The following is a 27,565-nucleotide window of genomic DNA, read 5'->3' on the forward strand; positions in this document are numbered from 1 at the left end:
TTATCCCCCCCTAAACGCAGTGAGGTACTGCGAGTTGGTGGTGCAGTGGAACAGAGAAAAAAGCATTTTTGAGATCAACTACATTAAAGTGGGTCGCTTCCTTGGGGATGTTAGAGTATTGTCGTAGGGTTTGGGACCACGGGAAATTCTCGCGGTACCACATCATTTAGGGGCGCAAGTCTTGAATCATCCTGCAACTGCCCCCTTTTGCCTTTTTTTATAGGATAGTTGGCCGTGCTGCATGGGGACGTGGATTGCACTATTATCCCATGGTTCAATAGTGCTGTGAGGGTGTCCTTAATGCCCTCCCCCCTCCCTGTATAGGGGATACATATCTCATGGTTCAATAGTGCTGTGAGGGTGTCCTTAATCCCCTCCCTATATAGGGGATACTGTCACACTCTGGGCAGAGCGGCACCTGATTTCAGTGTTATTCACACTAGGGGTCACTCCTTGTAACATTCCTATGTCATTGGTATTTGTGGTCCAAAGTCGCTCAGGCACCTGTTCTAGGTCTACACCAATAAAGTGGGGTGGGGCAGCAAAGGCCATGAGGGGGCATTGTACTTTCCGGTATTGCACTATAATTTCACAGGGGATACAAATAGGGGGTACCTTGGGATCAATACAAAGCACCATGTGCCACTCGCACCCCTCCGGGTCAGTCCCTAAGACAACAATAATGTTCACCGAAATCACCAAACCTTGCAAATCTAGGGGCAGTATCGTTCTCGCCACCGACTCTGGGGATATCACAGGGCGAAAATTTAAATCAGCCGGCACTCGCCAGCAACCCATGGGGTATGGCCTCAAGAAGCACAGTGATCCCGTACATGAACATGTCTAGATACACGGGAATCCTGCAAACCACTACCTCCGCCCCTTGCGCACATATGATCACTATCGCCCTTATGGCGCACATTCCTTGGCACATACTATCCCACTGTCTTTAAAGGCTATAGTCAAGTTCAGCTTGCTAAGCAAGCCATGGGCCAGCAAATTTATTGGGGAACTTTCAGAATCTAACCGGGGGACCCTTACCACTTTCCCCCCTATTTTAATGTCAAGATCTTTAGTGTATAGAACCGTGGTGACAGCCTCAGAGTTTCACCCGATAGTAGGACTTTTCCCTCACTTATGCATGCATGATTTAGTGGCAAATGTGTCAACCATGAAGATGAAGTGTTTGTTTCCTATCTCAGCGCCCACCAAGGGTTCCTCGCCTGGGTGGACTGTCATGGATTGTACTGGGCACGCAAGAGCTTTCTGTGGGCTGTCCTATTCAGGGTACGTGTTAGTCCATGGGAGCATGAAAGGGTTTGTCCCCATCACACTGACTCCTCTAAAGGGTATGACGGTGCCTACTGGCACACTGTTAGATGGTGGCATACTACTCCTGTACATGGCTTGCTGTTGGGGCACTGGTGGCCGCAGCATTTGTTGGTTACGTCCTTATACACTTGGTGGCCGAGGTGGCAGTTGGGTATACGCTTGATGCATTTCATAGGGAACATATGTCACCCTTGGTGTTGGTACCTGTGGTTAGGCCTGGGATGGTGGATGATAATTGGTATAGGAGCCATATCCCGCCCCTTGCCTGCTCATACACTCCCTTGCAAACTGCCCCCACTTTCCACAGCTCCAACATTGCAGACCCATGCCTGCTCCCAAAGGCCCCATCCTGTCAAATCCTCCGCTTCCTCCTCGGAAGACACCCCTCCTGTGCTGCTGACCTCCTTGCTGCCACTATGGGTATGGGTACTGAGGTCCACCTCCCCACTGTCCTTGTTCTCCCTGTGTGTTCCCTGTCGTTTCTATCAGTGCAGGTGTAGGCGCCGCCCCTTCTACAGCTATTTTAGCTAGCTTTTTCTGTAATAATCTGTTACGCTCACCTGACTCCCACGGAGGCGCTGGCCTGGTTCGCACTGCCGTGACCTCTTCTAAGGTGATGCGCAGGGTTCGGAAGACGGACTGGACCGGGCCCCCAAATCTGGCTTGTCTGGCTCGCAGAAGTATCCTTCTGTGGGCGAAAATAGGGGATTAACTGTCTGTGGGGTAATGCAATCGGCCTCCCACTTTCCCCTCTCACCCTCCTCGAAACCCTTCTGTGATTTCTCGTAGCGTCTCACCTTAGGGTCTGGAAGGACGAGCTCTCCATCCTGCTTCTGATGCAGGGGCGCGTTGGTATCCAGTTACTTCACTGGATTTTCGGATTGGTGAGAACCAAACTTGCTTGGCTTCCAGGAAAGTTTTTTGATAAGAGGTTCCCCTTGTGTCCATGCATTAATGTACTAAAGCCAGTGTCTTTTTCCCCATAGGGGCCGGGGTACGGAATGCCGGGGAACGGGCACCGACCCGAGATGAGAGGTGAAATCCTTGTAGAAATCAGTTAAGTCTTTAATGAGCGTTTTTTGGTAATGTCTTTTCATTCGCTCATTAACGCTGATGTCTTTTTTTTTCCCCTTAGGGGCCGGGGTCGGAAATGCCAGGATGCGGCGCAGACCCGAAATGAAGAGGGAATGAATCAACAGGTAAGTCTTAACATGGAGATTTAGCTTTCCTTATTCCCTTCTCTCTCTCACCTTTTGTTCTGGTCTTTTCCTCCCTAGGCGCTGGGGCGTGACTGCGAATCCGGATGATCGCTGCTGAACATGGAGGCGCCCTGTAAAGGTGAGTGGAATGCGGCGCTGCAGCGATCGACGCGATGAGCTTTTATAAAAGTCTTCCTTTTCAGGATTGTCGGCGAGATGTCTCCGGGATGCGGATTTAGCAGGTAAGGACTTTTCCTTCTTCTGTTCTCTTCTTCTCTTCCTTTGCAGGTGATCCAGGATGCTGGCAGGTGTGGCAGAAGTCAGGATGCAGGAGCAGACACAGTGAGCGTCCAGCTGCTAGATGCAGAACAACGCGAAGCACGTGTGGCTGTTTGGGTGGGGTTTAAATAGCCTTGGAAGAAGTTCCAGGTATGTATCCTTCCTCCAATCAGGTATGTATCCTTCCCTGACCACGCCCGGATGGTAAATTAGTCCCACAGGTAAAGTAGTTCCTTTCAGGCCTCAAGGAGGCCGGGATCCTGCAGCATGGTCTGCATCAGGTAAGTGCACCCAAGCACTCCCATAATGAGCCTGGAGCCTATGGCGCCAGGACTGATGTCTTTTATGAGCCTGGCGCCATAGGCGCCAGGACACTGTCCAAAGGGCCCCTATATGGGGTTGCTGCGTCCTTCCTTGGGGACTGGATGTCCGCTTTCGGGGACGCAGGGCTTGAACCGGCTCCCCGGGAGCGGGCATCATGACATGATCTCGCTTCCTCTGCCTGCATCCGCTGCTTCCGTTTTGCGCTCCTCAGTTCTTTTGCAATGGTGTATTATCGTCTGAATCTCCGGCCACCCCTTCAATGCCCACTATTGTGCCCTACGATTGTTGAAAGGTGCCCCATCATGTGCATTGTCATCCAATTTCACTCCCGGGTATCCCGCCTTGACCCATATGTCCCCTGCCTGGTCACCAACAATTGCTACCAACAACATTTTCATATCCCCCACCTCTAAAGGGACACCTGCCGTCTGTTTTACGAATGCGTAGTCGCATTTCTCCCCACCTGCAGTGAGGGGCGGGCACGCCTTGATCAAGTTATTTTTATCCATTTGTGCCCAGGGTACGTAGGGTGCTCTCCCCTGGTCCTTGTGTAATGGTGGCATCTGTGTGCTCACCCATTTCCCCCTTTCCCCCTTTCCTTCCTGCGCTTCCCCTTTTCCTTGCCACTGGCACTCCCACTCGGCCAAAACTGCTCCTTAGCCTCTCGTTCCACATGCTCTCTATCCTCTGTTATGCCTGCTGTCCTTCTTCTGTATCGCCCTCACCCTCGTCTTCTGTGCCACTCTTCATCTCTTGACTCTCCATCCGTTTCTCTCTCCGACCTTGGTCCCATATTCCACGCTCCCTACTCGCCCTCCTTTGTCTGAAAATGCACATCCTTTATTGCTGTACTATTTAACCTAAATAAAATGTCCCCAGCCTGCCAATTATCTAGTCCACTTTCCTTTACTCTCTGTGCTGTCTGCGCAGCTCTGAATCACGCTAGCTCTACTTGCGCTACTTCCAGCGCCTTCTCTAATTCTTTCGTCTCCTTGCATTCTTGGGATGGGGCGGTAGCTGCGGTAGGGACCGATGGTGGTGGGGCGGTGCACGTAGGTCGGGTTAGTGTAGCCCATTGCTGGGTGAGCCACTAACGGAGACAGTCCCTAATATCCTGCTGATGTCTCGCCCCCTCAGTTCCAGCGATATCTTGTGCCACTCTCTCGACATGGTCCTCTACATCCCCAATCATTTTCCAAATATCTAAAATCTCTTTTCTCTTCTGTAGTTGTTTTCCTTTATATTTCACTCCTACAAATATACCATGTGTTCTAGTATTCCCCTATTATGGATGCCCTGCTCTGGCCAGGAGCGGTGCACCCCCCCCCCCTTTTGCTCGTGTTTCCACCACCCACTGCTTGTGGTACTTCTCAGTTTTGTCCCTGTATAGCGGCAGTGCACTATACATGTATTCAAGCGGAGTTGCTCCTCACACTGTAGTTGTCAAAATCAAAACCAGTTTTCTGTTCCCGCCTTCCCGTCACCCCCAGTCAAAGGACCCTCTCCTTCCCTTCACTCACGCACAATACCACACCACACTCGCTCAATATACTTAAAATACTATAATTACAACGACCCACTTGGGGCCTTAACGCCTTAGAAATGGAAATCTCACTACACTAAACGGACGTTAAAACAACAAATACTTATATTCAAGCCCACTGTTTATTTATTGGACATTTGTATTGCACCCATACACAAGTGTTTCCAGGTGCCACATAAGGGGGTTGGGGGGACATGGGAGATCAAAGGAAAACAACATCACGAACAAAAAGAAATGGTTCTATTGGCCTTGTGACAATCCTACCGTGCAAATGCATGACAAGGTGATAAGTGCAAGAAGGTGGGGGGGAGAGCGGGAAGTGTAATAGTGGGGGAGCTCTACGGGTGGGGGCTGGTAAGTGCTATTAAGGCCAGGGTGGCAAGTGCCCGGCGAAAAAGGAGGGGTGGGGGGGAGTGCAGTGGACAGGACTGGGTTTGGATAGTCTGAGAAAGGGCGCCTAGGGCAAGTGCTGGCAAAGGAAACGGGCAGGGACTGGCTGGAGGTGGTCTGGTCCCTGTACAACTTTGAGAGGACCAGGCCTCAGTTGCCGTGGTAGGTAGAGAGCTTAGCACGGGAGGGGGAGAGGGAAGGATGAAAAAAGGAAGGTCTTGAGAAGTTTCCGGGAAATTCTGAAGATCTGCCTCAAGTCTGAGGGGGAGGGACGCTGTTCTAGAGGTAAGTGCCAGCCGAAGAGAAACCTCCCACTCTCTGCTTGGAGAAACGTTTGACCTGCAGAGAGTTGGAGCCAGAGGATTGAAGGATTCTGGCTGGGCGGTATTTCGGGAGGATAAGCTGGATGTAGAGATCCCAGGCCCCAGACAACCTTGTGGATGATGCAAAGGGTTTTGAATTTGATCCTTGCAGTCACCAGGAGCCAGTGGAGAGATTTTAGGGTTGGAGAGTTGCAGTACCACGGCTTGAGGCCAAGGATAGGTCTTGCTGCCCTATTCTGGATTAGTTGGAGGGGGCAAAGTGAGGAAAGAGGAATGTTTAGGAAGAAGCTGTTGCAGTAGTCAAGCCTAGAGAGAACCAGGGCTCTGGAGACGTTGAGCTTCTGGGGGAAGGTGAGGAAAGGTACAAATCCGCTGAGCAGAGGAAGTAGAATATTTGACTCTTCTTGGCAAGGTCCATGATGTGTGGAGAAAAGGAGAGAGAAGAGTCCAGATGATACTGAGGTTTTTTTCCTCACAGGTGGGTGAGGGGAGGGGACCCAAGGAGTCTGGCCAGAGAGTGAGGGGGAAAACTAGGAGCAGTTTGGCCAAGTGGGAGTGGCAGTCCCAATAAGAAGGATCTGTCTTGCTAGCATTGAGGCAGAGATCTATGGCAGAGCACCATGACTGAAATAGAAGTCAGGTATAAAATAGTAGGAGGAGGTTGGAGCGCAGGCTGTGTCGTCTGCGTAACACTGGAAGTGAGGAGAGTAGGAGATCAGTGGGGCCAGGTAGATGTTGAAAAACCATGACAATGAGATAGAACCCTGAGGGACGCCGCAGGTAGAGAGTGAGGTGGGGGGGAGAAAAGGACCCATTTGAACTTGGGAGGGTCTGTTAGAGAGGTCTGTTAATTACGCAGAGCTCCTGTTTGTTTACCTTTGTATTCACAAAATAAGTGGTTGCATCATCTCCCCTCTCTCGGGAAGGCTCCCTACACGCTTTATTTTCCTTCCGTATAATTCCTTTTTTAAATACTTTAACAATTGAAAACGCCCATATCCTTTTTTACCACACAATCACACACTGCCTTCCCCTAATTCACAAAATCCCCATCTCTCATGCACATGCACCACTCCTCTACTTGTTATCACTTACAATGATATACTCGCATGTGCGTGTTCACCCGAACTCCTCCGTCACGTGTTCCAACAATGGCCTGCACACTCTTCAGAGCTGCACCCCGCTTCAAAGAGAAGACAGGAATTCTGTAAAAATGGCTCCTGCACGCCTGTGGGACTGACACATCAGGTAGGCGCGGTACCTTCGGAAATGCAGCCTGGAAGCCTCCGTCAGCGGGGGTCGCTGGGATCATGTCGAGGTCACCAAATGAAGACACGCCCCTGTACGCTCACTCCAGAAAAAATATAACCCGCTAGGGAAAAAGGACCCAGTCACTGCTTGCAAGGATAACAAGTATTTATTTCTCCAAAATACAATTGCATCAGCAAAGAGCTCTGCTGACGCCGAATGTTCTGCCAAATTGGGGATGTGCAGGAAGTTAAAAGAACGCCTGGCGTCATCACTGTCGGAATCATATACAGTAAAAACCTGCGAGGTTGGTTGGAGTGACCCTATACGTGTGTTGCCCACTCCATGGGGGATACTAGGCCATTGGTGTTAGCCTTCTTGTCTGTCTCCGTCCACGTGGGTGCTGCTGATGAGACAGGCCTAATAAGCAGTTACTTATTTGACAAACAATGTTACTCTATCACTGTAATGGTGCACCTGGCAGACGCAGAGATGGGCCCAGGAGGAGAGCCAAGGTCATCCCAACTTGCATACTTCACTCGCTCCCAGATGCGCCGGCAGCCTCCAAGGTTCTTCACCTTCGCTTTTGAGCTATAATTTCATGCCTCCCTGGCACCTCGTAGCACAAATCACATGACCCAATTGTGAAGGCAAGATAGTTGCTTTTTGATCTTTCGGATCGATCAGGGATCTTGCAGCTTTATGGCCGGTGGTGTGGGTCTGGTTGGCAGTGTGGTATGTTAGGGTCTTGTGATAAAAGCATTGGAGGACTTTAACTGTAACGTGTGGGGTGTTGGCGCTAAGGGGTCATGCTATCTGTATCGTGGAATGGTACCTGTCAGGATGTGCTCTGCCCCCCCTCCTCGTGGACTTGCAGAGCACATTCATTCCTGGGCGCGAAGGCCTACAGCCTCTGAGATAATGGCAGGCTTGAAACTCGCCAAAGCTCGTGGTGAGGGTTATGTCTATGAGGGCCATGCAAATCTCTTACTAATATATTTGGTGCCGTTTGCCATGTGTGGGCCTACTAACAAAAATAGCTGCCAAAACCAAAATGGCGTCTACACTTGCACTTGGCACTTCTATACAACTCCTAGTGCATGCACTATGCAATCATACACTCACTTGTGTATACACCCCCCTGCTCCCTTGGTATGCGGTTTACAGTTTTTCTTATTCGTAATCCATAAGGGGGGGTGGGAAGACACTCTTTACCTTCCCAACAGCCCCAAACGAAACTGGTTGAAGAAAATAAAATATCTATGTTCTGAATGAATGGGTCTGTCCCCGAGCCCCCCTTGTATCTCAGTTATATCTAAGACACTATTGGCCAAAGCCAATGATGCTTTGGTCACGTTTATGGAGAAGTCCAAATCTCGCTCTCACATAGGCTATAAAGCTAAAACTAATGGCATAAGATGTCAATTGGCCGTTGTATATTAAGCATGAACAGACCATGTTGGCGTAGTCTCATTTTCACTAGAAGTGCACTGGCTCTGTAAAAGTAAGCCCAAAAGGTAATGCTAAAAAATCTCTCTGGCCAAGTATTGTCTAGAAAAAACCTAGGTTTGTCACAAGAGCATCTCTCAAGCTGCTTCGTGGACATCAAACTATTCCCGAGCCAAATATGACACCTACTCCTACTACAAAAAGCACTTGTTTGGAAAAGCTAACTTCGGTGGGCCCTTTTTCTACGGTACACGGTCTTGGTCACTGTGCAGCCCAGCCTGTTCTTTGATTCATATTACACTAAAAAGGTCAATAAATGGACCTTAAAATGTATCTGCATGTTTTCCAATGCTGTGGACTTTTATGGACGCCCTCCTATACAGTTTTATTATAAGGCCCAATTCCCACTGTCTATTTAGTGATTGTTCATTTTTGTTCTTGCTTGTTCCTATTCCATTGCTGATATTTTGATGGTATTAAGTGTGTATAGTTTAACTTTTTGTTGTACAGCCCTTTGTTTGATGCTTTTCCTTTTTTTCTTCTCGCTGTTCTGCACCACACTTGATTTTTCTTACATACGCTATCACCTCCTTCTAGCGGTAATCATTTTTCATTCTACCTTCTTATTAAAATGGGAGCTAAGGATACCTTCATAAAATGCTGCCGGCCCTGTTTGTGGAGCGCTACGTGTGTTTTGCAGGCACAGCTAGAGTTAAAGTATTCACTACCTGATCCTCAACCTGATGTTCTTCTACTTGACCAGTCACACTACATTCTCAGAGTTAAAGTAGGCTGAAGTAGAGGGTGTCAGACATTAATGTTTTTACCTTTTTAGTACATGGCGTGGCAGGGGTTGGGGGGATTTGGGAGTGGTACCTGTTGGAATTGTGGAAAATGGTTCAATAAAATACAATTTGTTAAAGTGGCCACTTGTTCAGTGAAATTATAAATTAACATGTTCAACAGCTATTGTCTTTTGCTGCATTTCATAAGTAGCAGCACATCTGTCATAACTGTAGTAATTTTTTCAGTTGTTTTCTTTTCCCTTTCACAGAACGTTTTTACCAGTATTTCAGATGCTAAGTGGCCGAACTCTGTTGATAGTCACGTGGAGTCACAGGCTGATGGCAGCGTGAAGGTTTCTTCTTTAGATGGTCATGCCCATCTATATCTCACAAAACTTCAGCAAGAGTTTACAGTTGAGTTTTTATGCAGAACCAGCCAACAATCTCCATCACCCACTTTCAGTCAAGTAAACAGTACCCAAAGTAAGGTCGGTACGCCAGGTGATGAATCCACCAGAAAGCTGGAAGAACCTTCAAAGGAATTGACTGTTAAACACACTGAAATTCATCTTGACCCAAGTACAATTAGAAAGGTTAATGGGAAATTCAATGTGCACCTTGAAGAAGTCACTGATGGGACACAAACCTTTATCAAGCATGCAATCTATTATACCTGGGTGGTGCAGCAGCATTGTGTGTCTTCCTTCCCAGAAGAATGGAAATATCCACTGTCTTTGGCAATCGAATACTACAACTCGCACATTGTCAATACAGCAGAACGGACACCAAAGGATAGTAGAATTATGGAATGCCAGTTTTCTGAACAATATGAAAAGCAAATAATCTCTGCACTGCCAAAAGCCTTACCCCTTGCGTGTTATGCTCCACACCTTCACAGGTAAATTTGGACTTTATACATAAATTGTAGTTTGTGAATATTATGGTATTTTTCCTCAATGTTTTGAAATTATTTTTATAGAGTTGAAAAGGAAGGGTCTGTTGATAGTTTGTTTGAATAGTGAGCCGTACAAACTAATTATATATTATATTATTTAAAATAAATGAGAGAGTTTGGATAATAAGAGAATCCGTTTGCATAGCATTAAAATGCTAACTTATATATAGAGCATAGCAGTGCACATCAGGCCAGTGAAATAAAGTTGAGCACTATTTGTGGAATGGAAAGTAGTCTGGGTAGATGACCTTATAGGATGGCTTGTGTGATGAAGAAACAATCGGGTCCCAGACTGCTGTCGTGCTTGACGTGTCAGCCCAGCCTTTCCTCTCACACTCCAGCCACACGTGGTGATGCAAGGGAACACGTCACTGCACTAATAAAAGCTTTGTTGCTGCGCTCAGTAGTTCAGGGGCATCCGTTACATTGAGTCCGTGGGATTTTGAAAGAAGGGAAGGTATGCCTAATGGGGATGCATTGATGATAAAGCATGCAAATCATGTACTAACCGGTGTTTTGTCTGAATTTTTGGCAGAGGGCCTGTTTGACGTAATTAATCCAAGATAGCCTCCATTACAGATACTAATTTCGTTTTTGAGCTGTTATTGCTTTTAGGGTGTTACTATGAAAAATTTGCTCTCGGTTTTTCTGTTAAACGTGATCAAAGGAATAGAAAAGTTCATATAATTAATATTTTGGTATCTTTTACCGTTTCCAAGATATAACCTTGTAAATGATTGCTACTTCATCGCAAACCTTTGACTGTATTCTCACTAAATTAGTGCGCTTGAAATCATTTGCAATGTTCTCGTTAAAATTTACTATTTATTAAAACTATGACCATTTACACTTGAAGAGAAACATTTTACAGGTCATTTTCTGAGTCCGAGTTAATTTTCATCATCTACAAAATCGTTGTCACAGATATCTTTGACGCCACCTTACACAGTTCTGTGCACCTTAGTGATTGAGCTCAGCATTTGCAATGCACAGCACACCGTCCTTTGATGCATGTACACCGTACCAGCTGTATGATTGATTGTGGTGCACACGGAAGTGTACATGTAGTAGGAGAATACTGAGTATCTGCCTTTTCCCACTGAATCGTGATGGCTTTGGGCGATCCGGGTGTTGATCAGCGCGTCGCTACTCCATCACCTGATCATGAGTCCTTAAGATTTATGGTATTAGAGAGGATTTTGTTGGCGGCAGATTTTCACTTTGCATCTCTTTTTTATGAACATCCACCAACGCAGTTAACCAATGGCTGAAATCTTTGTTACTGGTGAGTAGAATTAACAAATGAATCACTCTATCAGTTGTTCATCTTCCTTCTTAAATTCTTCTAGAGTTCTAAGTCTTCCCAAATCTTCCTGGATTTCTTTTTCTGGAGTCTTGAAAACTATCCAGAAAGATAGTTTTCCTTTCTTCGTAAAGCACCCAGTAACATCACACCCTGAAAGAGCATGAAGGCCTAGTAATCTCTGCAATTTTGTAGGCCCTAAGCAGGAGCACACGCTTAGGATCTATAAATCTTCTATTAGTTCCAGGTCCTATGACATGCATGCTGTCAGATGGGGAAAAACAGTGACCACCCCAATGAAAGTATATAAACATTGGTATCGGGTGAAAAAGTGTGGAGTGTAGTAGCATGACTACCTGATATATAAAGGGAGTGAAGAATTATTTTTGTGTCTGCCTCCTCATATGTGCTTCCAATGTCTCAATATCATTTCGATCTGATGACTTGGCTTCATTTTTCCAACACCAGGCTTCTTTTTATCTGTGCATGTTGAATTGCTTTATTTGAGGGGTAAGCTGTTTACTTATCTTTAGTTTTAGAATGCAAAAGGAGAATTCTCATGGAAAGTTTTTAAATATTTGTAGAATCTGTGATTTTGTACTCGACTGGTGTTGCTTTTCCTGCTCTTTTCCTTTGCATGGAGTTCTTGAGTGGATTTTCTAGGTTGGTGCTGTGATGAATCTGACAATGTCATCACTCCTTTACCAGAGGTAGCCTCTCCCCATGTGGCCAGGGGACAGCAGTCGCTACCTGATCCTGACCCCTGGAGGCGGCTATAAGAGGCAGGACCACATAGGGGAAGCAACCCTCGGTCGAATGACCCGGCATATTCAGGTGAAAGCATATACCCCCCCTTTCTCTTTTAGGGAATTCCCCTCCATATCTCAAGCCTTTATGGTTTACTGTGATTATTCTCCTCAAATCCCCATCAAATCTCCTAATGACAGTTTTCAGTATCCAATGAATAAGCATCCAACAACTAGCTATCAATCCCCTATGCGTAGAAATACTGGGATGACGAAGCTGGATGGAGTAATGAAGATCGATGAATCGGAGAAGCACGTCACACACTATAGTGTTTGAAAAACTGTGATAGGTGCCGGGACATTTAAAAATCCCATCCAGCATGGCAAAGGGAGACTCTGCCTGAGAAAGCTTCGTCCTCCTGGTGCAGACCCAGGGACTATTGAAACACAAGAAGACTGCAGAGCCAGCAGGCCCAGGGAGAGGCAAAAGGAAGGAAGACTGCAGATGCTGGTTTGCCGTGTCAGAGCTGTGATAGGAAAAGGGGGAAGTCTCCCTGGCGTCTACGGAAATTGAGCAGTAGCACCGAAGTGGCCCGAACACAGAGAAGGGCTCCAGAGCAAAGCAGGGGCCACAACAAACTCAGGAGAAGCTGAATGAAGCCAGAGAGACTGTGTAGGAGAGGCAGGACCCAGGAGCGCTCTAACCTGTTTTCCGCGGAAGAGCTGCAGAATGCAAAGGAAAGCTTGTGTGTTCCAAGGCATAAAATAAGCAGTGTCGCGGAGCAATTTGCTATGCAATTCTGTAGGGTTGCTAATTAAATTGGCACTATGTAGCAAAGTTAGCTATTTAAGTTACTCTGTTCAATGAAAGCAAACGCTTACTAAATTGTCCTCTTCTCGCTTCTCCCTAGGATGTTGCTGGCTGGCGAGGACCGGCTCCAGAGAAGACACCGGAGCAGACGATGAGCTGGATTGCCGAACAGGTAAGGAGGAATAATGGTGGTCTTCTTCTCTCCCTTAGATGCCAGCCTGGAATGCTTCTAACAGGTCACAGTGAACGTCACGCTGCGAGTGCAGAGCAACGCGAAGCGTGTGCTACAGCTCGGGCGTGGCTTAAATAGTCTACAGGTATCCCAGGTGCCTTCAGGGCGGACCACGCCCTAGATGCTAGACTGCATGGTTCAGTTCCAAACTGAACCTTGTGGGGCAGGCATGTTGGTCCATTCCCCAATGGGAACTCCATCAGCCAAATGAGCCTGGCGCCAAAGGCGCCTGGACTGGCTCCAGGACAGCCGAGAGGGTTACGATTGGGCACCTGGGGCCTTGCAGGAGCACTGTGGTGAGGCCCAGAGACCCAGAGTCCCAAGGCCAGGGGATATGGCCGTGACAGCACTCCCTCCTAAGGCCCCTCTCAGGGTGGTTCTTCTGTCCGGTCCCGGCTTGGTGGGGTACTCCTGATGAAAGCGTTGTATTAGACGTGGTGCATGGATGTAGTCACTGGGTTCCCATGTTTTGTCCTGTGGGCCATACCCTTTCCAGTCTACTAGATGGTAGAGTTTTGTTCTAACGTACTTCAAGTCTAGAATGTCCAGGCCCCTGTGGAGTAGTTACTCGAGTCCCAGGTTGAACTGGTTTCAAGAGGGATACATGAAACACCGGGTGTATCCGCATGTTGGTTGGCAACGTCAGTTTAACTGCTGCTGGATTTATGATGGACTCAATGGAAAACGGCCTGAGGAATCGTGGGCGGAATGCCCTGGTTCCCTTTAGAGGTACATGCTTGGATGCTAGCCACACCCTGTCCCCTACTTGGTAGTCGGGGGGGCCTTTTCACCATGCAGGTCCGTGTATTTCTTCTGGCGAATTTTGGCTTGGCGTGCAGAGTCTTGATGGCTAGCATTTCCAGAGTCGTCGGAATGTCCAGTTCTGACGTGCATTGATGTCTGCCATACACAGTAAAGAATGGAGTCTGCCCAGTACTGCTGTGTAGTGAATTGTTATAGGCATATTCTGCGATCCACAATAAGTCTTTCCCATTCCCTTCTACTTGGTGAAACATGCAGTGTAAGTATTGTTCGAGCGTCTGGTTCGTCCTCTCAGTTTGACCATCTGTTTGGGGGTGATGGCTAGTGGATAGTCGAATGTCTATTTGTGCCATTGAACAACACTTTCTCCAGAGGTTGGATACAAATTGGGTACCCCGATCCAAGATCAAGATGACGGGAATCCATGGAGCCGTACCACGTGTTCAAGGAAGGTTTTAGCAAGACTGGATGTGTTCGGTAGTCCTTTAAATGGTAAGAAATGGGCCATCTTGGAGAACAGCTCCACGATTACTGAGATGGCGTTATAACCTTGACAAGAGGGTAGGTCGGTGATGAAGTCAAGTGACAACGTGTGCCACGGAGCCGTTGGGATATCCAGTGGTTGCAGGAGCCCAGCTGGTCTTTGTTTTGACGATTTAACCTGAGCACAAATACCACAGGAGGTGATGAACTGAATAACGTCCCAACGCCATGTTGGCCACCAGTAGCTTTGTTTCACCTTGGCCAGGGTTTTAGCAATTCCCGGGTGGCCTTCCATGAGGGAGTCATGATGCTCCGAGATGACTTGTTCTTGAAGCTCTTTTTCGGGCACGAATAGCCGATCCCTGCAGTAAGGCAATTGGTCCTTAACCCTATAGTGTTCTCCTCTCGAATTCCAATCACATAGTTGTTCCTGAGTCATTACTTGTCGGATTTTTTGCAGCAACTCATATTGAGTCATAGTGGTTATAATACCTAAGAGCCTGTGACCCGGAATGATGGCCACAAGATCGGGAGGTGTATACTCCAGCTCGTCTGTGCCCATGCGTGAAAGGGCATCAGCTTTGCCATTTTTGACTCCAGGCCAGAACATGATCACATAGTCGTACTCCGCGAAGAAAAGGGCCCAGCGTAGTTGTCGAGAGGATTGAGCCTTCGCACTCTTCAGGTATTGTACATTTCGGTGGTTGGTTATCACAGTGGTAGTGTGTCTGGCTCCCAACAGATAATGTCGCCAGGCCTTGAAGGCCGCTTTTATGGCCAGGAGCTCTTTATCATTGATGGCATAATTAAGTTCAGGTGGTGATAATTTACGTGACCAGAATGCCACAGGATGTAGTTGGCCGGTGTATGGGTCTCTTTGCGATAGCATGGCACCCACGGCCATGCTGGAAGCGTCTGTCTCCAACAAATACGGAAGGTCCGGGCGAGGATATCGTAAGATTGGGGCGGTAGTGAATTTCGCCTTGAGTTCTTGAATGGCCTTTTCAGCTTCTTCTGTGCATTGGAATGTCTTGTTGCACTTCCTTAGCAACAAGGTGATCGGGTGTACTATTTGAGAGAATCCTGGGATGAAACGGCGGTAAAATTTTGTGAAACCTAGCATGCTCTGGACTCATTTGAATGAACTTGGGGCTGGCCAATTGAGGATGGCATCGATCTTGTGCATATCCATTCGTATTCCTTTTGGAGTGAGGATAAACCCCAGGAACTCTACTTCTGTAATGTGGAATGAACATTTCTTAAGTTTGGTGTAGAGATGGTGTTGGCGGAGCTTGGCAAGGACGGCCCGTACATGCTTAACATGATCTTGCTCTGAGGCCGAATATACTAGGATGTCGTCTATATAGACTAAGGCGCAGACGTCAATTAGCTCTCTCAGAACATCGTTCATGAAATATTGGAATGCGGCAGGGGCATTTGCACAGGCCAAACAGCATTACTTGATATTCATATAAGCCATATTTGGTACGGAACGCTGTTTTCCATTTGTCCCCCTTTTTAATGCGCACAAGATGGTAGGCCCCTTTCGTGTAGATCTGGACATCTTTACTTGGTCGAGTAACTCTGGGATCAGGGGTAGGCGTAACGATTCTTGGCGGTGACTTGGTTCAATGCGTGGTAGTCGATGCAGGTCCTCAATTCTCCTTCCTTCTTTGGTACGAAGAATAACGGAGACGCTGCTGGTGACTTTGAGAGGCGGATGAAACCGTTGGCCAGATATTGTTTCAGTTAAGACTTCAAATGCTGGTTCTCGGGTTAATTGAGTGCGTAGATATGGCCACAAGGAATTTGGGCACCAGGTATCGGATCAATCTGGCAATCATAGGGTCTGTAGGGTGGCAAAGTATTAGCCTGTTCTTTTTGGAACACGTCTTGAAAGTCCTGATATTGGATTGGTAGGGTAGCAACCACCCCTAGAAAACTTGTCGCTCCTTCCTGAGCGGATGAGCCGGTATTCTTACTCTTGCTTCCTTTGGGATAGCAGGTGTGTGTGCAGCCCTGGGAAAAAAACAACTCTCGAGCACGCCAGTCGATCCGTGGATTCTGACCAGCCATGGCATCCCTAGGATTAATCAGAACTGTGGTGTTTTGATGAGGTCAAAAGTGATTGATTCTAGGTGACCATCTTGACATAAGAGGGTGAGATCAGTGATACATTCAGACATGGGACCGGAGGCAATTTCGGTGCCATCTACAGTGGTTACCGTCTCTATGGTGGGCTTAGAGCAGAGTGGGAGCTGCATTATCCTGGTCCATGTAATTCCCAACAGGACCGCTATTAATGTAAGCTTCTAACAAATGCCTCTTTGATGGCTGTTGATGGGTGATCAGGACCACAGGTAAAGCAAAATGGGAGGTCTGTAATTGGATTTCTTCGCTCGACAGTTGGACCCCTGCAATTGCCGGACTTGGTAGTTTTCCGACTCCTCTTCTTGGGTTCTTCTTGTCTGTGGGTCCTACGGTTCTTCTTGGTGGTTTTACCTGACACTCTGAGGAAATAGCCTGCCTTTCCGCAGCACAGGCATAACTGCTATTCCCTCCTCCTGTCCCTTTCTGCTTTGGTTAGAGGGGGGTCTAACCCCTCCTAGTTGCATTGGTTCCACAGAGCTTTCTGTTCCCCGCTGGGCATGATCTTTGGGGCGCACGAACATGGGGTCCGCCTCCAGCTTACTTCAACTCGACCATAGGTTGCAAGATCGGAGAACGGATCGAACTACCAGATTAATGAACTCGGCACAGTCCTTGGGTGGATCCGCTACTTGGGCAAGTACATCCTTTAAATCCCCTCGCAAGCCCCTGTGAAACAAGGTGGTTCTTTTGTCCTCTGGCCATTCTGCTTGGACCACAAGCCTATTAAAGGTAGCTATGTATGTCAACAGATCTTGGTTTCCTTGACGGAGGGACAAGAGTTCGTTGTCCAAGGCCTGTCCATGAGAGCGACAGGAGAAGCGCTTTTCCAACTCCCCGAAATCGTGTAGTAGCGGATCATCCCGGCTGATGAACGGTACCGACCAATCTGCAGCACTGCCGCTCAAGTAGGACAACACAAAGGCCACTCGCAACTGGTCATTGGGAAGCGCCCCAGGTCGGCACAAGAAGTGGAGGCGACACTGATTCATAAAGGTCGCACATCGTCGAGGATCCCCTGAGAAACGCTTCGGTGGAGCTAGTGGAACTGCCCCAGGAAGAGTAATCTGCACCGGGTTACTCGTGGGTGTTGGCATTGCTGGGCTAATTCCAGGCAAAGGGGCTTGTCCGGCCTCTGATTGAAGGAGTTGTCTGCCAAGATCATCAGTTCGTTCTTTGGCCACAATTAGTTCTCTCTGCAAGGCATTGGTTTGTTGTCGGGCGGAATGTACCTCTGCGCGTAACTGCCCCAACAACCGAGCCAAATGGTTGGTTTCCGAGGATTCCATGCTAGGCGCCCGGGTGGATTATTATGTTTGGGCTTCGCGTTCTGTAACGCTCACCTTGTATCCACAGGGACGCCACCCACCTTGGCTGGATTGCTTCTGACTTGGATTCACCTCCCCCGGGTACTCGTTCTGCCGTGGATCTATTCTGGAAGACAGGAGTTCTGTGTTAGCCACAATCTCCTTCTCTCGGGTCGCACCTCCCAAGTGCTCCCCCGCGACTCCCTTAGAGTCTTTCTCACTTTGTGTTTCGATAAGGTGCACTCTCCGTCCTGCTGTTCTGTGCAGGGGCGCGTCCAGCTAGGACTCCACTCTTGAGGAAAGTCTTTAGTTCTTACAGAGTGTGTGTGTGCGTAATAGTAATGCCCTGTTAATCTCCTCCTTCTCTCGTAGATGCTGAAGGGATGATGGAGACGTCGAGCTGATGGAGATGGCGATGCTCGAGATGGTGAGTGAATGCGCAGAGCGCGGCGCTATGAGCGTTTTTGTACTTGGGCTAACCTGAGTTTGATCTTCCTCTGCAGGTTTCCGAGAAGTTCCTGGAAGGAGTGCGATCGGATGGAAATGGGATGTAGAGTGAAAGATGTCCAGACCACTGTCGAATACCAGGAGAGCTCCACTAGGTAAGCGCAAGCTTGGGAGGTGCTGGAATCGGAAGGCAAACGTTTACTAAATTGTCCTCTTCTCTCTTCTCCCTAGGATGTTGCTGGCTGGTGAGGACAGGCTCCAGAGAAGACACCAGAGCAGACCAGAGCTGGATTGCCGAATAGGTAAGGTGGAATAATGGTGTTCTTCTTCTCTCCCTTAGATGCAGGTCTGGAATGCTGCGAACAGGTCACGGTGAACGTCACACTACGAGTGCAGAGCAGCGCGAAGCACGTGCTACAGCTCAGGCATGGCTTAAATAGTCTACAGGTATCGCAGGTGCCTTCAGGGCGGACCACGCCCTAGAAACTAGACTGCATGGTTCAGTTCCGAACTGAACCTTTAAGGGGCAGCCATGTTGGTCCATTCCCCAATGGGAACTCCATCAGCCATATGAGCCAGGTGCCAAAGGCGCCAGGACTGGCTCCAGGACAGCCGAGAGGGGTATGATTGGGCCCTTGGGGCCTTGCAGGAACACTGTGGTGAGGCCCGGAGACCCCGAGTCCCAAGGCCAGGGGCTATGGCCGTGACAGGTGCTCAACCCATGAGCTGATCCCATACTCCTGGACATTCTATTTTACCATGTTGGTTTATAGCCGCTACACTGAAAGTGAGATGGCCGCAAACCACAATATTCTGCCTAGTTTGCCCAGCTCTCTGCCTGCTACGCCATCTACTCTGCTTAGTATTTTACATAATGAATACACAAAGCTAACTTGATATTTACTTAAAGTAGCAATCAATAGTTTCATCCAGTCTGTACATCTACAGACCTACTGCAAAACTTTACACTGTAGTGGGCCTCCAGAGCTCACTTTGCTCTATAATTAGGATTGTATTATATATTTGCACTTGCAGTAGAGAGAGCTGGTCAAACTGTTTTCAGAGCCTTTTTATCGTATCTATTTATTTTTGTCCATTCATGCAGCTAACCTTTTTACAGACACTCATCCTGGGCTTGCAAAGCATTTTTGCCCACTCGCATAGTCGAGTAGATTTTATTTTCATTTAATCTTTTTATTTGATTTTAACAGAAAACAAACATCTCAGGCACCTCAATTCACATCTTGTGTCATTCGTTTAGAGATGACCATAACAAACAAAACAATCAGGTGGGGATGGGGGGGGTACACTGGGGAAGGGACAATCGGTGGTGATGTAGTTCTTGAGGGTGTTGTTTTGGGCAGTTGTCTTTCGCCATGAGGTCTAACTAGTCGATGTCTGCGGTGGGGCGTTCTGGGGGTTCGCCTTTCCCTCCGCTGCTCTTGGTTACCAGTTGGCCTCACTCGGGAAGGTGAGTTCGGTGTGGGCTTCGGGGCTGGTTTTGAGTTGCGTTAGTCGTATTTGTCTAGCCAGCGGAGGGGTGGTTGTTTCCTTGCCATTCCAGGGAACTGGTCCGCGTAGTCTAGGAAGTGGGCCCAGGTGTCCAAGAACTTGTTTCTATTTCCCAGGCAGATGGCGGTTATTTTTTCTGCGACTGCGATGTCCCAGCATTTGGCCCACCACAGGCTCACTGCAGGGCCCTCCGGATGTGCATAGGCTTGCCAAGTTGCAAGTCAGCGGAAATTGGCCATCCGCTGTGCTGCCCAGTAGGACAATTCCTGGGTCCCATGGAATCGTCAGGCCTGTGATCTGCTTGATAAGGTCCATAATTTCCTTCCAGTGTTTTGTGGACCTTGGGCATGTCCAAAGCAAGAGATACAGCGTGCCTGTGTCTGTACATCCTCTGCAACATTGCAGTGAGATCACTGTGTTGCTCTTGTTCAGGGTCTCTGGGGTTAGGTACCATATGTAGCATGTTTTGATCGCCCCTTCCTTGTTGGTGACGCATTTCGAGCTCTTCTGTGTTCTGGTCCAGATGTGCCCCCATTCTTCCATTTCAATTGTTTTGCCGATGTCCCTTTCCCATTTTTCCATATAGGCCTCCTTTTGGTTGGGATATCCTCTGTCCAGTAGTCTGTATAAGGCCGATATTTTCCCTCTGTGGGGAGGCGCTGTGAGCGTTTGTCCCAGCGCCGTTAGTTCTCTGCAGCCCTGGGATTTCATGGGCTTGTGCGAGAGCCAGTGTCGGATCTGCGCATAGCGGAATCTCTGTTTCCGGCACCCCGTATTTCCTCTTACATTCTTTGAATGTTAGCGGGGATCCCTCCGCGTAGAAGTCTCCCACATGTTTCAGGCCTTCTGTTTTCCAGTGATCGAAATTATTGGGCGTCTTTCCGGGGGTGAAGTCTGGGTTGTCCCAGATCAGGGATAGGGGGCCGATTGTGCTCCCACGGGTCCATCTCCAGGCTGCCCTCCTCCAACTCTCCACTGTGTTCTTGGTTGCGGTTAGGGGCCCCTCTTTGGGGGGGGTCAATGGGTCTGACGATGTGTGGGAGCTACTCCTCTAGTTTCGCCCAGCGAGGCCTGTTGGTGGTTAGTGACCAGGTGAATGCCGGGGAGAGTTGGGCGGCCAGGCAGTATCTATCTATTTCTGGGGCTCCCAGGCCTCCCGCTCCCTTGCTCCTCGTCACCACCCTTCTGGCTATTCGCGGCTTCTTCTCATCCCAGATGAATTTCATGATGTTTGTTTGAAGCTTCTGTAGGTCTTTCCTGGGGATGGAGATTGGGAGGGCCTGGCAGTGGTAGAGCACTCTTGGCACCATGTTCATTTTTACTGCTGTTATTCTTCCCAGCCATGACACCTCTTGCTTTTTCCATCTTATTAGGTCTGACTGGAGCTCCTTGAACAGGGGGGGGGGGAGTTCAGTTTGTACGCCTCTTCCGTTTTCCGTGGTATCTCTACCCCCAGGTAGGTGAAGTGCGAGCTGGCCCACTGGATGGGATGGCTGGCGGCTAATGTTTCTATCATGCCTTCTGGGGTGTTAATCCCCAGGGCCGTGGATTTTTTGGGATTGATGGAGAACCCCGAGGCTGCTCCGAAGCTGGCCAGCTCGTCCCACAGCGCCTCCAGGGATGACTCGGGCTTGGTCAGGGTTAGTAGGACGTTGTCTGCGTACAGAGCTATTTTGTATGCTTCCCCCGTTAGACCCCTTATTAAGGGGTTTTGGCGAACTCTACAGGTGAACAGCTCCATAGACAGTGCAAAGATGAGTGGGGATAGTGGGCAGCCCTGCCGTGTGCCCCAGGTGATATGGATTCTGGGAGATTTGGTGCCGTTTATCCTCAGTGCCGTGGTTGGGTGCTGATAGTTGACCAGGGTCAATTTCCAGAAATTTGGGCCGCTGACTAGGTGCTTTAGGGCTTCCTCTATGTATCCCAAGTCCAGCATGCAGTGTTCGGGGCGTATATCACTGCTATGGTGATCGGGAAGTTTACCAGATGCCCTTTGAGCAGCAGGTATCTTCCTGCCGGGTCTCGTTTGACTGAGATTCGTGTTAGTGGACCGCATGGCTGAGGAAAATAGCAACCCCCCCCCCTTTTTTTCTGGCCTGACGGGGCGAAGAGTTTCATAGGGTATTGTCGGAAGTTTACTCTCTTCTCGTCCGATTGCAGGAGGTGTGTTTCCTGAAGGCACACGATGTCCGCTTCCAGGTGGGCCAGTCTGTGCTCCACGGATTTCCGTTTTCTGGGTGAATTCAGACCCTGCACGTTCCAAGTTACCATGGTGAGCTCTTTAGTTGTCTCCATATTCCGGGGTGGTGTTGCTTATGTAATCCTTAGATAGCCTCCGCTGATACTCCTCCCATAATCCAGCCCCCCTGTCGATTACTGTGATTCTGTCCCTTATCCCCTCTCCCCCTGTTTGTTTCCCCCTCCCCCCAAAACAGTTCGAGTCTTTAAGGTTTGCCTTCGGCCAACGTGGTATCCGGCCGGGCCAACACAGCCGACTAACTAGGAGGCAACTGTGCCTCAACTGGTGTTTGGTGACATGATGGCTTTCCGACGTTTCAGAGCCCCGGCTTGCAGTTCCCAGGGTTGTATGATCTGCACTTTCACGGGTTGTGGTCCTTGTTGTGGTTTTCTGTTCGATGCTCGTACCTTGAGTCCATCGGTGGGGGGTGCGCTCAGTTCTAGCCGTTCGTCTTGCTCTTGGGAGGTGGTCCGCGGAGCCTGCGGCGTCTCTCCACTCGGGTCCAGGAGGGGTCAGGATTCCTTGATCGAGCTGGCAGAGCGGATGTGTCCTTATCGGGGTCGTCATCTTCTGGAGCCGGGTTTAAGAGCATCTCGCCCTCCTGTAGTGTACGGATGAGGCGGGGCTTTCCCACCCAGGTAAAGGCCAGAGCTGTGGGGAATGCCCAGTGGTAGGTGGTTTTCTTTTCCCTGAGTCAGTCCGTGATGGGTCGTAGGGCCTTCCTCTTCGCAAGTGTGATGGTGGCTCGGTCCTGGTACAGGGAGATGGAGGTGTCTCTGAGGAGAATGTGAGGTGAATCCCTGGCTTCCCGCGTGATTTCCTCCTTCACTTTGTAAAAATTGAATCTGGCTAGGACGTCAGGTGGGGTGGCTGCGTTTGCTCTGGATCTTGTCCGGTGCACTGTGTCCAGTTCCAGTGGGGCCTCGTCTATGAGGGTCAGAATGAAGCGAAACAGATCGTTGACATAGGGGCCAAGGTCCGCGTCCGGGACTGTCCTAGGAATCCCTCTCATGCGGATATTGTTCCGACGAGAGCGATTTTCGGCATCTTCTTGTCTCGACTCCATGGCTTCACATCTGGCCTTGAGTGCTGTGATTCTGTCCGAGCCTTCCCCGATCTCATGACCGTGTTCGCACAGGGTTGCCTCGACCTCCGGTTCTTGCCTCCACTTCTCCCATCTGTTTGTCCAGGACCGTGATCTTTTTCATGAGCTCTTCTGTGCCCTTCTGATATTCCTTTGTGAGGGCCTGCAGCAGGTCTTGTAAATCCGATTTGGTCACTGTTTGTGCCATGGGGGCCTGGGTCAGCTTCCATATGTGAGTGTGCGGCCGTTGCTTCAGGTCGGTCTCCTCTTTTAGGCTTGTCTGCGCTTGGGGTTGCCAGCAGGGTAGAGATGTCTGTCTGTTTTGTGGCTTTCAGTGCCTTCGACATGTTGGGGGTGGGGGGGGGCTAGTGTGTGCTCTTGTGGCGCTTCGGAGGAGGGCCTGTTTTCGCTTTTGTGGGTCTTGTCTGATCTTGGTTTGGCTCGGATTGGGGGAGGATTAAGGTCTGAAGTAGCAGAGCTGTCTGGCTGGGGCTTCTAGGAGGGCCTGTATGGGTGTGGATTGCTCTGTGACCTTGAGGCTGGAGTTTCATGTGGTTAGTCCTGTGCCCTCCGGGGTTTGGCTATGGCTGGCCGTAGGCTGTCTCTTTTCAGAGTATGGAATACCCGAGGGAGACGGCTCCTTTGCTGCCGGTCGGCTGGCCAGGGGCCTACCAGGATACCCCTCCGACCCTCATCTTTGTTGGTTCGGCTACGGGAGTGGGGCAGAGCTTCTCCGCTGTCCGGGTCAGGCGATCCTCTCTTGGGGTGAGAGTGTCGCCTCCGGGGCTGTCTAAGCCTCTATGCCGCCGGACCCCGTCCACGAAGTCAGGCCGTTAACTCAACCACCATTTTGTTGTCCGGACGGGCACCCCGCTCCTCCGCAGCTCTCCTCAGATCTTAGGATCCCCACATCTTGGGGTGCCCAACGTCTGGCACCTCACGCCTCACTCTTTTAAGGCTCGAGAGCTCCGAGCATTTCTTGTGGAAAGTCGTTATCACCGGTGCATTTTCTTCAGCTGCGTGGCGTCGGCCGGGAGGTCTCGGAGCCCTTCCGACCTCCATGGCTCCTAGCTCAGCCTAGGCCTTGTGGTCCTTCTGGCCTCAGTTCTTGTTTATGGGTTGCTGGTGGAGAGTTGTCTCCGGCTGGCTTTGCTTTTTGTGCCTCTATCCTGAGTGGTTCTCGACTGTCAGGCAGCTTGGTGGTGCCTATGATTGGCCCCTGGGGGGTTGTGTCGCTTGGTGTCCCGTTATGCCACCTCTGTGCCATCTTTCTTCTCTGGCTTGGCCCCTTGCCGCCAGGGCACACACGATTCCCACCCTCCTTGAGCCTTTTGGAGGTTGGGGGCTTAAAAGTCCACGTGGGGACTCCCTCACTGTTAAAGGTCCACCTGTTGTCTAGGGCTCTCAGAGTCCGGGGTCCTGTGTCTCCGTAGTAACTTCTGCCTTGGTTCTCCCCCAGCGTTTTGAGCCGCCGGTGTAGCTTGAGAGCTGTTCTCCTCTGTGTGTCACCTTAATGCATATTTTTGTGCACTGTGGGATACTCTTCCGAACACTGTTCATCTCCTGACGGTGTCTTGGTGTCGGTAATGGCACATGTGTTGTTGCGCCTCCACCTGCGGTCTGTTTATATTGTTTTCCTGCCTTGAGGTTCTCTATAAGGTGGATTCCATCTATGTACTTTGCTGTTCCGTATGCTCCTTAGTTGTCATGATGCCTGCCCCCGGAAGACCAGACCAGGCCCAGCAGCCCCGGAAGCAGGCATCATGCCACTTGGAGCATGCCCAAAAACCCCAGTTAGGGGCTGTTTGGGTACAGTCCTGGCGCCAGGCTCATTATTGATAACTTACCTGAAGCATACCATGCTGCATACTCACCTGAGGCAGACCATGCTGCATGAAGACTCAAGCCAAATGAGGCTTAGGAGGGACTATTTTACTGAAGGGACTATTTTGTTACTTGGGTGGGGCTGTGGAAGAATACTTACCTGGATCTTCTTCCAAGGCTATTTAAACCACGCCCGGACAGCCACACGTGCTTCGCGTTATTCTGCTTGCTGCAGCGTAACGCTCACCGCGTTTTCAGCAGCTCCAGTCTTCAGCCACGCTTCAGTCCTGGGACTCCTGAAACAAGAAGACAAAAGGATAAAGGTTAGAACAGGAGTTTTAACTTGAATCCTTACCTGAATCCTGATCCATTTCGCCACGGAACTGAAAGACAGAAGTCTTTGAAGCATCGCTTCGCATTCCTACGGCGCCGGGCTGAACTCACCTGCTTGGCGGTACTTCAGCATTCCATCACGCTCTCTCCATCTCGCGGCCGCCCTCCGACACCTAAGGAGACAAAGACAGCAAGGTGAGCAGGGGGACTCGCTAAGGCCATACAAGCTACCCCCAAGGATTTACCTGATTTACCACGGGAGGTACTCACCTCATTTCGGGTCGGCGCAGTCAACTCTGCTTCATCGCCGTACCCCGTCCCCTAAGGGAAGAAAGCAAGGACAATACCAGTAACCCCCCCACAAAACTTACCTGATTTACCACGGGGGTCTCACCTCACCTCATCTCGGGTCGGTACAGTCAACTCTGCTTCATCGCCGTACCCCGGCCCCTAAGGGGAAAAACACAATAGACTTACCTGAATCTTACTGAGTGCCATTTGGAAATCTTCGAGTGGATTAATCGGCAACCTGCAAGGAATCGGACAGAGTGAAGAGCAGACATTTGAACTCTTATGAACAATTGGACTTTAGAGTCAATACTGGAACTCACCAATTCCTCTACGCCAGTGAAGTAACTGGTCATCAACGCGCCCCTGTGGTCGACGCAGGATGGAGAGCTCATCCTTCCAAACCATCAGGTGAGACTAAGGAGGGGACATCAAGAGTGATCAGTGGGAAGACAACGGGAGTGGGGAAGGTGGGTTGACACTCAATTCCACGGGTGGTTAATTCCTCTTCTCCTTTGCAGAAGAATATTCTTGCGAGCCAGACAAACTAGGCTGAGCGGGCCAGTCCAGTCAGTCATCTCGGCGCTACACGTCACGCTGGTGGAAATAACAGCGGCCCAGTTCCGGTCGACGCCCCATGGGAACCAGGTGAGCGTAACATTAGTGCCCCTTATGCTCTGTGCATCACAGTGCCCACACACCATGTACCCTCTTCTCAGCCAGTGCGGAGAATTCAGGCTGTCGTGGGGGGTGTTCCACTTGTGTGTCTATATCAGTATCACCCCATATGTGATGTCGGACTCCCAGTTCTCCGGGCAGTTGGGCCGTTATATTGTCCTTGAGCCGTTGAGATTTGTATCCGACGCAGCCCTTTCCATGCGCACTGGGCTCGCTTCTACACCCACTTTCTTTTCTGTGCCCCCATCAGGGTATTATTGTCTATGCAGCCCAGAATCAAGTCGAGTGCCACTGATTAGCTCAGTATGGACACTGCGCCAGCCCCAGTCACCTCAGGTGCTGTGTGCGCCCTGTATCGCTGCCACCCCACGTACCTTATGCCTCTGATAGATGGTCCAGTTCCGGCGCAGGGCTTCCCTCGACTCTCCACGGAACGCACTGCTCGCGCACACGGTGGTCCGTCGGGGGAGGGGAGACTGCCCCAGACGCCGGATGATTCGGCAGCTCTTACGTCAATAATCCGATGAAGGCTGGGCCAGTATACCTTCTGTCCGGCATCACCTCTCGCGCCTTCACAATATGTCAGCGCTTCGCTCGTTACGTTCTCAGCGTCCACGCCCGTGATTCGGCTGTATGCGGGATGCCTCGACCGGTCTCGCTGGAGCTCGCCTCCCTGGCGCCGAGCCGCGCTGCTATTGGGGGATGGGCAATCCTCAGGGCTCCCGCTCTCTGGCTCAGCCCAGCGTGGCCTGCGGTTCACGCCGCGCTGCTTTTCTCGGGGATTTGTAGCTCAGCTGTGATCACAAGGAGTTTCTCCGGTGCTCCATATGACAGCCTGTGTCGCATGTAAGCTGGGCCCATTCACGCTAAGCTGGGTAGGACGTTAGGGTTGATGACCTTATGGCATGGTAGGCCCTTGCCAGGGGGCAGCTATCGCCTGCTGTGTGCTGTTGTGCTATCTGGCCCTGCTTCTTACGATCTGGTGCAGGAAGTCAGACAGCCGCCCATCTCCACTTGTCTGCCCTCTCCGTATGAATGGGCCCCAGGCTCACCGGAAGGGCGTACTGGGAGGAACGACTGGCTCCTCTCCGGGGATCTTGCTGTATGATGTTCTGTCTCTATCCGGAGACAAGCCCAAGCGTGAAGGAGGCAAAGCAGGGTGACGGGGACCAGTCAGAGTCCCCGCAGGGTTGTGGTGCGGGGAGAGCAGTGGGGGGGAGGTTGCAGTTCCAGGCGGCACCACTGTATGTATTCCGGAGCTCTGGGGGACCCCCTGACGTAGGCTGCTGCTGTTAGGGTGCGTGGGGGTCCCTCCAGCCTCCGGGACAGGTCACGCACCTTCAGCGGCGCTCTCCCGGCTGCACTGACACATCACCTCTCTGCACGGCAGCGGCCGCTGTCCGGGATCACTCTCCAGCAGACAAGAGCTTCCAGTCACCTCCTGGACTCTGGTGAAGGGGGGGAAGAGGCAGGGTCCGGGGAGCGGGCCTGTGATGGCGCCCTGGGCGCCCGTCCGGATGACGGGTGCTCGCTAGCCTCAG

At 50.2% G+C, this 27,565-nt stretch overlaps 1 protein-coding gene across 4 annotated transcripts in view; it reads left to right on the top strand.

The window, feature by feature from the left end:
- The window catches only part of C6PH5orf34 (chromosome 6p C5orf34 homolog), a 676,382-nt gene that overhangs the window by 176,651 nt on the left and 472,166 nt on the right, over nucleotides 1-27,565 (top strand). For all 4 annotated transcript variants that reach the window (XM_069627234.1, XM_069627233.1, XM_069627235.1 and 1 more), the window contains exon 4: nucleotides 9,142-9,770. In XM_069627234.1, coding sequence (XP_069483335.1) covers nucleotides 9,142-9,770 — 629 coding nt within the window. The remainder of the gene's footprint in view (nucleotides 1-9,141; nucleotides 9,771-27,565) is intronic.

This window comes from Ambystoma mexicanum, chromosome 6p (assembly GCF_040938575.1).
Source record: "Ambystoma mexicanum isolate Mex_15411 chromosome 6p, UKY_AmexF1_1, whole genome shotgun sequence".
Taxonomy (NCBI): Eukaryota; Metazoa; Chordata; class Amphibia; order Caudata; family Ambystomatidae; genus Ambystoma; species Ambystoma mexicanum.